Source organism: Artemia franciscana, chromosome 7 (assembly GCF_032884065.1).
Source record: "Artemia franciscana chromosome 7, ASM3288406v1, whole genome shotgun sequence".
NCBI lineage: Eukaryota > Metazoa > Arthropoda > Branchiopoda > Anostraca > Artemiidae > Artemia > Artemia franciscana.
In genome coordinates, this window is record NC_088869.1 from 58008182 (window position 1) to 58023459 (window position 15278).

Consider the following 15278-nt stretch of genomic DNA (forward strand, 5'->3'; position numbering starts at 1 on the left):
GCATCATAGTTTCATGGAGTAAAAATAACTATTAAGTTGGGTTTATTTAGCCCTCATTTAATTAGAATTTAAATTAGAGGATCCAAATTGCCTCTTTCCCGCATGTTTTCTTTGATTAATGGATTTCTACAGGTCTGGATTCTCATTAGTTCTGTGCTAGAGCTAGGTGTGGCTTGTTTGAATAATAAATATTATTTTATCATGAAAGTTGTAGATAAGAGGTAAAAGCAATTGCATTTTCATATTGTTTTTAAGGGAATGATTATTTTCTCGCTATAAAATCTTCTGTTTCATGTTATTGTGGAGTTGACTACGGTAAATAAAAAGTGCTATGTTAGGTAAAATTTAGTAATTTGTTTTTGTAAAATTTATATTTACTATAAAATCTATATCTAAGATAGGTTCACTTCGTTTTCTAGTACTTCATTTTGTCCCTGAGATATTTAAAAGTGTCCTTTTCCCAAAAATGTGTCGTATCCTCTTTTTTTTCTCACAGAAATAGCTGAGAAATGAGCTTCTGATATCATAGTTGGAATTGGCAACATATTTTGCTACTAATGCTACCACCACTAACAACTTACAGCAACACAAGCAGTTTGAGGTCAACGTAGCGCACACGTTCCTTTTCCATCCCAGTCTATTCGAAGCATCCCACGTTGCCCACTCACAAGAAACGTCAGTTTCCTAAAGCATGCCTAATCTTAGATGTCTAAAAGTATTCCTTGTAAGAAGAAATGACCATTAAACTATACAGTCTAAATGGATAAAACATTATTGTCACTTCTATCACTCTCCTTCAAAACTTGTGCTATGTAACATACCAGCTTTTGAAATACTGCAGTCAAGTTGGTCTCTCATGTTTTGACGTGATTGTATATCACTTTTTGGGGGTTCAAATATGCTAATAAAGTATTGATAACTAGCTGTTGGTGTGGAGCTTCGCGCCCCCCTAGCCCCCCGCGCGTGTAAGTCGTTACGTGCCATTGTAGTTGTGTAATAGATTGTCAGGTTTACCGACTCTTGAACATACAACATATAATTGTCCATGGGAAAAACAATCCGTATTCAGATCTATACCGCATTTTTCTAATGATTGCCCTTGAATTTTGTTGATGGTGGATTGCTAATCGAATAATCCCTGTGTCCCCGTCGTCATTTATATATCCCCCCTGTGCACCCAGCGTCCCCGTTGTAGTTGTGTCCATGTGTCCCATTCGTCATTTATATTCCCTGTGTCCCGGTCGTCATTTGTGTCCCGGTGTCCAGCTCTGTAATTTCTCTTTGAGTGTTCCGGTCGTCATTTATATTTCCTGTGTCCCGGTGTCCCAGAGTCATTTGTGTCCCGGTTTGTAATTTCTCTTTGAGTGTCCCGGTCGTCATTATATTCCCTGTGTCCCGGTCGTCATTTGTGTCCCGGTCTGTAACGTCATCTTATAATGACGTCATATACAAAGCCTTATATATTTATAATGGCGTCACATGCAAACCCTCTTTTTACAAAAAACATACAAAAAAACAAACATGCATGCAACTTATTTCTATATATATAGATATAGCATTCAAGTCAATGACACTACTAGTCAAAATGCTCGAGGAGTAGTAAACCAACGCATCCTACCGATTGGCAGATCATTTTTTCCGACCAAATTTTCTGGAACATAAGTCCAGTTGCAGTAAAATCGGTCTACCTCTAATTACCGATCGTATATGGTGCGCACTGAGTGGCATTGAACCACTTGTCTCATAAAAAGTTGCGCTTGCCAAGTCATATTATATTGCATGATCAAAGTAGGTTGGAAATATATATGAGTGACAACTTGTGCTAGTGTCGAAGTAAAAATCACCGACGCCATCTAGCGTTCAGTAATTTTTTTCCTTTTTTGCCTACTCTGAACTGCTCCATGTTATCTTTTTAAGTTTTTTTTTTAAATGTGGAGAATGGTGAAGAAAGTAGAATCCGCTCACCAGTAGGCCTACCAGCTTAAAGTCACCTAACCTACTTAACTTACCAAGATCTTTCTAAGCTAACCCATGTCTACTTTGTCCAGGCTGGATTTGAACTTGAGGTAATTCTTTAAAAAAGAAGAAAAATCTGAACTTTCAATTTCCGACCGATTGAGCCCTCTCGCTGTCATCTAGGACGATTGGTTCGAAACGATCCCCTCGGTAGAGACAAAAAATAAATAAACAAATAAACACACATCTGTGACCACTCCTCTTGGAAAAAAATCGATTTTTTTTTATAAAGACTTAAGGCCTCTGGAACAGAATTCTTTGACATGCTGACTTAGGTGGGTAATTTTCATCAATATCCCTCTTCTTTTGAGGCTGTTCCTCCATTTTTTTAAATTGGGAATAATTTGTCACGCTTCTTTGTCAGCTTCTTAAAATTCAGTTCTTTTCATGTATTAGCATATATTACTAAAATGCTATTAAATTTTTTCTTTTGGGATTCTGGTTTCTGATAGCACAAGTCTACCTTTACTTATAGTCTCTTAGCACAAAGTGTTTAATGGCAATCGCCGGAAAGATTTATTTCTTTGTGAAATAACTTATAACGTGGATGTACGAAGCCAAAAAAGCCTAGTTTTGTGTCAAAGTGCAAGTTTGGACATATCGTTAAGCATTTTTTTTTTTTTTTTCTCTTTGAGATGTTGTAGTCCTTCCTGATTGCGGATGCCTGGGGTCGATTCACAGCTTCTCTGTAAATGTGTTTACTGTACAATGTAGATGTTGTGGATTTACGAAGATGTAACAATAGTTTTCCGACAGTGTAATAAGGTTGCAATATACAAAAAATGACTTATTTTTTCTGTAAAGTTTCTCCGTCAAATTTGCTAAACGTAAGCTGGAAGGAAATGAAATGGTAACCCTTTTGTTCATCAAGAAGTAGCACGTTTGGCTACTCTTCCTGCGAACTTAGAAAAAATTAAAGCTTGGTAATGTTTGCTTGTAAAATGTGAACGCGATTTTCAAAGCAAAACATTATCTTACCTAAGTAACACTTAATTTTCATGATGGATTGCTGATGAAATTCAAGGAGGGAGCTTCAGCCATTGATTTTGACAAAGAGGGGATGGAGGCCAAACAATATTTAAGGGCCGAAATGCTTGACCGTCAAATGTTAGACAGTTAGATGTTCGACAGAAGAGGACGTATATGAGAAGTTCAAAATATATTTCCATGCCTTATAGCTTTATTTTGGAATGCTAACTGAAACTTCCATAGATCTTACATGATTCAAAAATAACTTCTTGAGAAAGTACCATTAATTGGAAGGTTGGGAAGCTTTGGTGAAATAAAATAAGAAACATTGTCATGTTTTATATTTCCAAGATTGCAGTAGCTACTACTTCCCTGTTTTTATTTTTTTTTTTAAAGTTTTTTCAACTGAAAGTAAGGAGCAACATTAAAACTTAAAATGAACAGAAATTATTATGTATATGAGGGGGGCTGCTCTTTCTCAACACTCCGCTCTTTACGTTAAAGTTTCTTAGTACTTTAAAAAAAGCTTCTCATTGTTCTAATTAAACGAATATAGTGTTTATTGCTCCTTACTTTAGTTGAAAATCTTGTTTTTCTTATTTAATTTCTAATCGTTGTTTAAATAATGCCAGAAAATTCGGCTACATCCACATGGAAAAGATCCCTCATCCCCACGGATTTATTCTCTAGACCATTCAATCCTGGTGAAATTTACCCCGGGCAATTACCTTTAACATCTCGACGCCTAAAATTAGAGTCGCCAAAGAGAAAACAAGACATAAGACAAATTTCGTAAAAGAATTCTGGCCCGGTGTAAAATTTCACCAAAAAATAAAACAAAAAAATTAAATTAAACATTATTTAAATTCTGGGAAGAGAAGGGAAAAGGTTCAACATAAAGAAAAAATTTCCAGACTTATGGTAAAAATTACTTGTGGCAAGACATAAGACAAATTTCGTATAGGAATTCTGGCAAATTCCCCCCAGTGTAAAATTTCACCAAAGAATAAAACAAACAAAAAATAAAATTAAACATTATTCAAATTCTGGGAAGAGAAGAGAAAAGGTTCAACATAAAGAAAAAATTTTCCAGACTTATGGTAAAGATTATCCCTCTTAATCCTAGCTAATTCCAACGGCTCATTAATGTTACATGTCAAAACTAATTCGGTGTTGCTAACACAAACTAGAAAAACAAGAAAAAATTAACAGCACTAAAAATAGAAAAATGAATCGAAGTAAAATTGCAGATATTAAAATTTCGAAAAAGAAGGGGAGGATAGAGAACATGCGTTAGGGCAACTGCATTAAAAAGAGAAATATCACGACCATACCTCCAAGCTATACTTTTTAGCCAAATAACTTTCCAATTTTTTTTATTTGGCCATCTATTGTCTGTAAAACATGGCTTAGTCATCTTAACCTACCATACTCAACCTTTCGAAGCGTCTACATTTCAGAGCCGTATTTGACCATTGTCTTTACCCTGGGCTCTAATATTTTAGTCAGAGTTCGAAGACTTAACTTTTTTCAACTGCGAGAAAAGCACTGCCCCTTGGCCATTTTACTTCGCTCGTTATTCTCTCTTTGCTATAAGCAGACTTCGCTACTTATCAATTGAGCAATTTCCTGTGTTTGACTCATACTGGTATCTTTGATTAAGTTATTTATTAGAGCGTTTCTCTGAGGGTTCAGTGGTTTACCAGTTGCCTATTGCAATTCAGTTTTTACATCTGCGCACGGCACTAAATCATGCCTTGCAAACAGAATCCGGTCCACCTTAAATTGCTTTTAGTCTTATTGAAACCTGAATGGTTGTATACCGACGAAATAGGGATTTTAGGATTTAAATATTACAATATGGATAGGTAGGTATTTTCTTATTAATAGATCTTTCCGTCTGGAAACTTTTCAAATTTTGATGCGTGAAACCGCAAAGAATTCAGACACGAAGCTTTGTGTGGGTTAGTTTCTCCTAAAACAGCTTCTTCGTCAGTTTTTTGTTATGCTGTGAAAGTTTTAGTGAGTTTTAGCAAAAAGTTTTTTTTCTTCAAATGGATGAAGAGTAAGAATTCGAAATTATATTAACTGCACTCTCACTGGAAATAACTTTGTAGGCTACTTGTTAAATTCGGCTGTATGTATAGTTCTTACTAAAGCATAATTCAGATTCACTAGCGTATTTAATCTCCTCATGGATTACACTATAGATTACTCTTTCGACATGTCAGGCGTCAATTCACGGGAACGTAGGAGATGGGGGCAACAGGGAGGAAGTATAATTTTTTTTTAAATAACTAAGCTTTTCAGTTTTTTCAATGAAAATGCCAAAATAAACATTTTTATGAAAATAAAAAATTCCAGAATTTAGCGGAGGTGCAGAAAATTTGGAATGCTGCACAACCCCCCGCCCAATGCACCATACCATAATATAAAATTATACCGTGACTCTTAATATTAAAGATAATCCTTCCAAAACATTTAATTCCAGCGGTTCTTGAGATAGCAAAATTTGGATAACAGTAAATTTTGTCCCTTTTTCTAAATTAAACCTTAGAATAATACAATTTGTTCTTCATTAAATTCAAGAAGTTTATATTTATTGGGTTTTCAGAATTGTTTCTATGTTACTCTATCCCAAACCACCCCTCCCTTAACACCTGGATAGGTTGTGTACATAGTCCTTGGCTACATAAAAAGCTCGCTAGTTAGCATTATTTTTTGCACTTATTTCTCATCAGAAGTTGGTCTATGATGCCAAATAACGCCAATTTGAAAAAAAAAAATGAAAAAAAAACAAATCTGCAAATTGAATCCATGTATTAAAGGTTTCAGGAAGGGAGGGGGCTGGTATGCAATCACTCTGTAAACAACTCTGAAAACTCATTAAATTTAGATTTTCTAAGGTGCTTATCTCTTATAACCACCACGTTCAAGAAGTGAAAGTTAGATTAATTCTAATGAAATGTACCTAAGTATGATGAAAATTAAATATTATAGTAACAAAACGATGGACACCCTGAGTGTCTTTTCTCCTCTTGTATAGTTCACTTCGGAAGGTTAGATTTTGTTGTTCTTTATTTTTTTCCTTTTCTTTTTTTTCTTTTTTGAGCACTGAGTACGACTTGGCAGAAGTCCTTGTCGAAATATTTGCTTGATTTTCGTCTTTCATATTTTGCTACTGGCTGACAAAATCCTCGTTTTTTCACCTATTTGATTTTTTCTCTTTTCATTTATTATTTCCTTTCTTGATTTCGTACGTCAAGCATAGCCAGTATGGTCTCAGAACGCATTTAAGAGAATTATGGAAATCAGCCAGTGGCACAATTTCGTCAAAATTTTTTGGGGAAGGCAAAGTTGGAGCCAAGTTTCCTAAATCAAGTGAAAATGACAGTACGAACTAAAAAATACGGCATTTGGTACAATAAAAGTACTATTTAGTTCTATAAAAGTACTATAGACGTATTTTATACTACTATAAAGGCAAATAGGTACTAAAAAACTGATCTGCTTCTGTTGATGCTTGAATTATGCAGCTTTATCCTAGTTTTGACAAGGTTTTGAAAGAAATATATGAAAGGGGCTGTTCCCTCTTCAACGCCCTGCTCTTTGCGCTAAAGTTTGACTCTTTCTCTCAACTCTACTTTTTAAAACAGTAAAAACTTTAGCGTAAAGAGCAGGGCGTTGAAGAGGGAACAGGGTGTAAAGAGCAGGGTGTTGAGGGGTAATTTCTGTTCGTTTTAAGTTTTAAAGTCGCTCCTTAATTTCAGTTAAAAAAACTTGTTTTTTTAATTTAATTTCTGAACTTTTTTTTAATTAATCCATGTTTTGATTTCGGCTCTCCGCAGATGAATAATTAAAGCGAAATTTGCATATTTGTTTATTTGGCTAAATGGTTTTTCATAGTTTTGATCGAATGATTTTGAGAAAAAAGGAGGGGGCAGGAGGCCCAGTTGCCCTCCAATTTTTTGGGTACTTAAAAAGGCAACTAGAACTTTTAGTTTTTTGCGAACGTTTTCATTAGTAAAAGATATACTTAACTTACGAATTAGCTTACGTAACAAACTTCTATATTCGTATGTTTTTATTACGTACTAGCTGTTGGGGTGGCGCTTCGCGCCACCCCAACACCTAGTTGGTGGGGGTGCTTCGCCCCCCTCCCAAGCCCCCCCGCGCGCGTAAGTCGTCACGCGCCATTGTAGTTGTGTCCCTGTGTCCCACCTGTGAATATATATAAATATATATATATATATATATATATATATATATATATATATATATATATATATATATATATATATATATATATATATATATATATATATATATATATATATGCTACTCCTTACTTTCATTTGAAAAAACTCTTTCATATTTATTTTTTCATTGTTTTTTACATAAAGCTAGAAGTGCTGCGCCCCCTTCATGAAAATCTTATTCCCCTATGACAAATTCTTCCATGGAAAGTTTCCCCCGCATAACTCCCTTTTCTCAACCCCTCCTCCCAACCAAAAAATCCCCCTGAAAACGTCTGTACACTTCCCAATAACCAATACTGTATGTAAACACTGGTCAAAGTTTGTATCTTGCAGCCCCTCCCCCAGGGACTGTGGGGGAGTAATTTATCCCCAAAGACATAGTTATTATGGTTTTGGACTATGCGGAACAAAATGGCTATCTCAAAATTTTGATTCGTTGACTTTGGGAAAAAATGAGCGTGGGAGGGTGCCTAGGTGCCCTCCAGTTTTTTTGGTCACTTAAAAGTGCACTAGAACTTTTCATCTGCGTTAGAATGAGCCCTTCTGCGACATTCTAGGACCACTTGGTTGATACGATGACCCCTGAGAAAAAAAAAAAAAAAAAAAAAAAAAAAAAAAACACGCACCCGGGATCTGTCTTCTGGCAAAAAATACGAAATTCCACATTTTTGTAGATAGGAGCTTGAAATTTTTGCTATAGAGTTCTCTGATACCCTGAATGCGATGGTGTGATTTTCGTTAAGGTTCTATGAATTTTAGGGGATGTTTCCCCCTATTTTCCAAAATAAGGCAAATTTTCTCAGGCTCGTACTTTTGATGACAAAGACTAAATTTGATGAAACTTGTATGTTTAAAATCAGCATGAAAATTCGATTCTTTTGATGTATCTTTTAGCATCAAAATTCTGTTTTTTAGAGTTTCGTTTACTATTGAGCCGGGTCGCTCCTTACTACAGTTCGTTACCACGAACTGTTTGATCACTAACCTTTAACAGCTGCTCAGAGAACTTTTATGCATGTCCTCACATCCTTCTTATCGTGCTATGTATTTGTCCCATATTAAGTTGCACTCACATCTGTTGCCTCAGATGCCCTAAGCTACGACCTTAGTTGTAACTTTTTGTTCTCACGCACGCTCCCAAGTTGATTAGAACACATCCTTTTGTTGTTTTACTTTCTATATCTTCCCTGAGACCTGCTGAAGTACAGACAGGCCTCAGCTATACTCTGACTGTCTGACATTATTTCGTGATAGACTGTCTGACATTATTTTATAATGTATGGTATTGTATAAAAAAAATAATAAAGCTACATACTGTAATTCTGTTTCTGACCTTTCACGTGATGACAACTTTGGTTGTGCTCTGTTATAATAAGCTACTGCAGCACTTTTAAGTCTAGATAAAGAGTAAGTTTTGTTCTATTAAGCTGCACCCCATGGGTGCGGGTATATATATATATATATATATATATATATATATATATATATATATATATATATATATATATATATATATATATATATATAGGAACAATTGCTTACTCGTTCTTTTTTTTTCAGACTTAGAGATGCCTCCTTTAATGAGGAAGATGGATACATCAAATTCTATTTACGAGGAAGACCTATTGTTTTATATGTCCCCTCACACCTTATCGAATCATACTCTCTATCTACTGTTACCCCAGGCCCACAGTCAAGATTGAAGCTGGAGTGGGCGTATGGCTATCGAGGGAAAGATTGTAGATCCAATTTATATCTATTGCCGACGGGAGAAATTGTTTATTTTATCGCGGCAGTTGTTGTCCTGTATAATGTTGAAGAACAGACACAGCGGCACTATTTAGGTCATACCGACGATGTCAAGTGGTAAGTATCTCATTGTAGTACGGAAAAGGAATAGGATAATAGCTTGGACATTTTAGAAGGATGATATACGGCTTAAAACGTTTCTAAGCACCCCCATCTGCGGGTGCATAGAAAAGATTAATTTGTCTTCCATTAATTTTTTTTTTTTTTTTTAATATTAAAAAGGTCATACAAAAAAGTTAGAAATTGACTGATTGGTATTCAAGTTATTCCGTAATCAGGTACAGACCGATCGATAAAAGTTTTTTCTTGGGGGGGATTTCTAAGGTAAAAACGTCCTACTCGTCAAAAAAGCACCTTTTTAAGCTTCGATATACGAATTTCTGCCATTTTTACGTGATTCTTCTAAGATTTACATAGGTAGTTTCACTTTCTTGGATATCAGATCTTATTACTTTTTACCTTATTGTATTATTATTATTATTATTTTGTTAGTTCAGGTATAAATAAATAGACTTCAAATACTAAAATCTGAGTTCAGGTTAAACCAGATATATGCAGTTGAGTCTCGACAACGCGAAGTATACCTTGATATCTCGATGAATCGAAAAAACCTTGCATTAACTCGTAAAAATTTACGGCTAAATTTTACTTCTGTAAGGCTAAATGTCCCGAAAATTACCTCTATAACTCAAAATTCAGTATATAAGTAGTCATTTAGTTTTCACTTTACCTCCATTTAATTTTCATTTTACCTCTGTATCTCAAATTTTAAATAAGTCGAACTTTTATGTAGAATTATCTCTACTACTCAAAATATGCATAAAAGTCAATCTAAACGTAACTCGAAGAAACATTGTTTCCCATGAATTTAGAGTTAGTGAGAGTCAACTGTATGAGTATTTTAAATTTTCTGATAGGCTTACAACTTTTATGTCAAATTTTGCACTTTGAAAATCATCTGCACAACAGGTAGTAAGTGTCTCCAAAGAGACAAAACCTAATCTAAAGCGTCTGAATGTTCCCAAAAGTTACAAATAAAAGTACTGCCTTTTTTTCTTCTTTTTTTCGATTGAAGCCGGAAGGCAAGCGTGTGTTTCTCAGAAATTGCAGTAAGTTTCAGGATATCGAGTTGAAACTTTTTGAAAAAAAAACATTTGGAGAGGGGGAAGGTAGTTTCTTTCAATTTTTTTTTCATTTTTTTTGTCTTGTATATGCCTGTCATCTAATAACTTCTTTGTCTTGTATAATATCATAAACTCCAGATGATCAGGGACTACAATGGTAAATTAATGCAATGTAAAGTTAAAAGAAAGGTTTTTGCTTTTAGTCATATTTGTATCCTTATCAGCGACTTTTATTTTTACAGGAAGTCCCATTTAAAAATTTATCTTTTGACTCCTTACGTAGTAGAATATATTTATCCTTCTTAGTTAGTGTTCTTGCACTTTTGAACTTTCTTAATTTTTAGCTTCCCAAAGGGCTAGAACATATTAATTGTTTAGCTTGCTTTACCATATGTTTTTTTGAAGTTCTTTAAGGATTATTTACAATGTGGAACTCATTATTTTCCTGCCAATTAAATTCAGAGAAGAACGATATAAATGTATCACCTACAGCTTGTATAATGAGCGATGTATTCCCAAGGCGAATAAAAAACAAACAAACTGCAATTTCAAATGAAAGAAAAAAGAGTGTGTGCCATCCAGTCAAAACTTGTCAGATCTAGAACGTAACTCAACTTTCGTTCTGGATTTGGCAGGAATAGCTCAATTGTATGTTTGAATGTAAAACATAGATGTCTTCTATATATTTAGAGTGTAACTTATAAACAACAACTTCTAACAAGCCAGAAAGATACGTAGAATTTTATATGCTTTTTAATATTTAGAACACCAATGGTACACATGTTTAGATTTTTAATCTTTATTTTCTTTGATTTCTAATATTGTTGTTAGCAATCGACCGTTTTCTAAGGTGGACCTCAGGGTTGACGGTTAGGGCAACTGCATTAGGCCTAAGGCTTATCTGTTGCTCTGCAATAATTTTATCGCCATCAATCCATCATAGAGATATTCAGGTAGTCGAAAATAGATTCAAATGAACTATAGCTTTATATTAAGTATATATTAATCTGAAATACGGTTTGGGGTATTTCTTCGAAATTTACTTCAGTTTATTTTATTCTTGGCTCACATTTATCCATATTTGTTCCTCGAGAAGGTTTGTAATGATTAAACCCCTTGCCAAGTTGTTTGACAGTTTAAACATATTTATTGTATAAAAAATTAAGTAAAGATCTTTATACAAGCAAACTTTTCCCATTTATGACAAAAAAAATGTAGAATAAAATAAGCCGAAAAAAAAAACAAAAATAATATTGGTCTGTGGAGAGAAAAGAAGTGAAAATGAAAAGCAGATATTTCGGCAATGATCTCCGCCAAAACATCTTCAAATATAAAAAAAGGAAGAAAACTGACATTTTGAGGTATACTCGAACAAAGCAGAAGAAACAGTGAATCAATCAAACAAACACACCAAGTCAGAATAAATGAAATACTGTTCACCAATTAGATTGTGCTAGAATTCCTTGCTTGGCGATTGACTCAGCTTGTCTACTAACCCGATTTTCATTAAAAGTGCGGTCAGATTATCTTAATTTAAACTGAGGCAAAATGCTATTTGAATTTTTTATAGTAAAGTTATTGTAAATTTGGCTTATAGGAATATCTCTAGTACCTATATTCGTAGTAAGGTCTCTTTTTATGTATTTTTTAATTTAATTGACTTCCTAAAATATTGTGGCAAGACAATTGCTGTAGATGTTAAAGTTTTATCATAAAAAAGAACTGAATTATTTTGATTTTCAAATCATGTGGAGGACCAGATCAGAATCAAAATCGTCGTCTTTATTTCTATTTTCACATATCAGAGATCTATCCCTCAGCTGTTGACGGGTCCGTTCTATGTAAAACTTCCCACATAAACACGGAACTCTGTAAGCACCACCACCCTACTTATGATCAGTTTTATACTTTTCAGAATTAAAAAAAAGTTCAGTCCTTAGTTCATTTATAAAAACGAAACAGAGTGATTATGTTTCTTTAAAAAAATTTCAAGTTTGTCGCTGAGTTTCGAGATATATGGTAGAGTGGTGAAAGTTTTGTTTTCAATTGTCGGAGCAACTAAAGATGAGTTCCTTGTTTTCTTATTTTGTCTTTTTTTGATCTTCTATCTATTTTATTCTCAATAATTTCAATTGGATAACCGTTACTGATTAAAATATCTTCAGTATAATTTAATTCAGATACTTCATGATTGTTAGAACATTTTTTTAGAACTCTGTCGACTAAAAAAAATACCACCCCTCTTTTCACAGCAGGAGGACGGTTTGACGAGAACTGCAGAGTAACGGCCATTGTGAGTGGGCTTTCTATTGATAGAAAATTCAAGAATAGTAGTATTTTACAGAATTAAAAGATCCAAGAAAGTAATTTTCTATCGAAAATGTTCAATTTTCCTAAGAAAATTGTTTAGAGAATTTTTATGTTCTCAAACAGATAAAATATCGTCAACTAGACGGAACCAGAAAGAATGTTGTAAGAAAAAAATATTCAAAGCAGAATTTTCTATGAAATGCATCTAGAAATTTACAAAATCGGAGACTAAACGATTCCCGTTGGCAAACCTATAATTTGAAGAAAAAAATATTTCTCTCTGAATCTAAAATACAAGAAAAATGTGCAGCAAAGGCGAACAATAGTCACATTATGTGACGTATCGTCTTGAATTGGTTGCATCTACCGCTGTACCCTGACAATTACAAAGTTCGTATAGCATGTGTGTGCATTATTTGTAACGCTTCGCGAGCATTTTCTGTTTCTTTTCTTTAACTGCTTTTGGGTACGAAAAATGTTTTTTCAGCAATCATTTTAGCGAATCTAATCGGTGTAAATCGTCTTTAATTTTTCAGTCTTTGCATTCATCCAAACAAATTGTTAATTGCTACTGGGCAAACCGCTGGACACGACAAAATGGAAGGCAAGGTTAGTTGGTTGTTTTTTTTTTAATTTTTATTCCAAGTCCGGTTTTCTAATCTGTGCATGAATTTCACAATGCAATTAGATTCTGTGTGGAAACTAATGCAAATAACTACGTATGTAAGTAATTTAAATATGGTACTTCTTATACCGTCAACTCTCAAGAAGTGAAGTTAGGTTAATCTTAATGAAAAATACCAAAACATGGCAAAAATATAATACTTTAGAAACAAATAGGCCTATATATTTGCATATAAGGGGGGGGGGGAACCTAACGTACCCCTCCCTCCCTAGTGTTCAAATATATAGCCCAGATTATATAATTCCAATGTATTCTGTCACCCGCCAATTGCTTTTTACTGAGCGCTAATTGTTTCTTAATACAGACAGATAAAACTGGTTTGTTCTCGAGCTTTACACAGCATAAACTTGAGTGTTGGTGGTATATTACACAAGTACCCAAAACGTAAATCAGGCGATGACTTCAGAAATAGTCAATTTTTACCAAGGAAAACAAAATATAAAACAATATTCACCCCGGTCTGTTCATATCAGAAAGCCACGTTTTTCGATAATTGGTTATTTCAAAATTGGGGAATTACTAGGGCACTATCATGTTTTCATTGGCGTTGCCAGATTGAACCATGAAACCATATAAGCAAAACTAATTGGTTATATTGGATAACGCTTTTTTCTCCAAATAATCCAGCATTTGAAAACTGATGATTCTCAAACAGGGACGTGATTTCGTCAAAATCCTGGGGAGGGGAAGTTGGAGCCAATTTTTCCAAATCAAGTGAAAATGACAGTAAAAACTAAAAAAGTAAGCCCTTTGGTACCATAAAGGTACTATTTAGTACTTCAGAAGTACTATAAAGGTACTTTATAGCCCGGTTACGTTATAAAAGGTTCAAGACCGGAGACCATAGGAGACAAAAGGTTCAAGACCGGAGACCGGTTCTGCATTGTATCTAGCAAACAAACATACAACAGGTATCTCACTTAATTAGAGGGGAAAAGGGTTGGAAGGTTGAATAGTCATACAGATCACCGGGAGCAAGGGAAGCGTAGAGACATGCTGACCTGTTTCCTGGAATTCAAGGCTAATTAAAACCGACAGGTACCTATACGGTGATTTCGGCAGGTTCTCTGCTCTCTTCTGCTTCTTCCCAAGCGATCCACTTGGCACTGTCGATGTACCATGAGAAAAGGGTCGAAATCGTATCCAATTTGATTGGATTCGAGCAATTTGGCTAACTTTTATAAGTTTCGTCAGGAAAAAAAAATTCTCTATTGGCAACCTGTAATCAGCAGCAATGAGCCAAAACAAGTCTTCCCTGGAGAATTCACAGCTGTCAAGATAGCCAAGCAAAAGATAATCCGATTATAAATAAATCTCTTCAACTAAGTGTCCACAGGGAAATTACTCACTATCTTAAACAGGGATGTAATCAAAAAATGAGATGTTTATTTCACACGTTCGACTTCATTTCTGAAGAAAGGGGAGTTTCGCAAGCGTAAGCTGAAACAGAAGGGATAACAATTCTTCTTTTGTCACCAAAATGTTTTAAAGTTTTATTTTTGATTCTGATGTTTCCAAAATGTGTTTAAAATCAAATATTTTTCTCATAATTTTGACAGTTCAGTTTTGAAATAGGGACGCAAAAGCAATGTATTTTTGATACGTTGATTCATTGCTTAGCCCATCATATTTTTTTTACCAGCATGAAGGACCTTGCGGGCCGAATGTTCAAGGTGTGCTGTATGTGCTTCATGGCTGGCAGGTTCGCCACACCTGCCCTAAAATTTATCAAATAGCCTTTATGCATAGAATATGGCATTTACAATTTAATTTCATTTGTACAAAAACAGGAAATTTTTTGATCCTGCAATTCTTTCGGATGTTTTGGATTGACAACCTAAAACGCTATTGGGCCCCAGAGGTGAAGAGGGGCACAAAAGGGGACCTCATTGCCTTCCTATCACTTTTGTCTCCCTTTTCAAGCGAGGCGTCACCCAAAATTCTACGACCTCTCGTCGAAACGATCACCCTCTATGGAAAAGAACGAACAAATAATTGACACAGCACATGAAACATGACAAATTTTTAATTTCGTATTCCCTTAATCAGGGGCTTGAAAATTCCGTTAGTGCGCATTGTGCATCGATAATTTTTTGAATTGTTGAA

At 34.6% G+C, this 15278-nt stretch overlaps 1 protein-coding gene across 5 annotated transcripts in view; it reads left to right on the forward strand.

The window, feature by feature from the left end:
* The window catches only part of LOC136029531 (echinoderm microtubule-associated protein-like 2), a 139517-nt gene that overhangs the window by 91794 nt on the left and 32445 nt on the right, over nucleotides 1-15278 (forward strand). For all 5 annotated transcript variants that reach the window (XM_065707998.1, XM_065707997.1, XM_065707999.1 and 2 more), the window contains 2 exons: nucleotides 8805-9110; nucleotides 13024-13096. In XM_065707998.1, the coding sequence (XP_065564070.1) occupies nucleotides 8805-9110; nucleotides 13024-13096 (379 nt within the window). The remainder of the gene's footprint in view (nucleotides 1-8804; nucleotides 9111-13023; nucleotides 13097-15278) is intronic.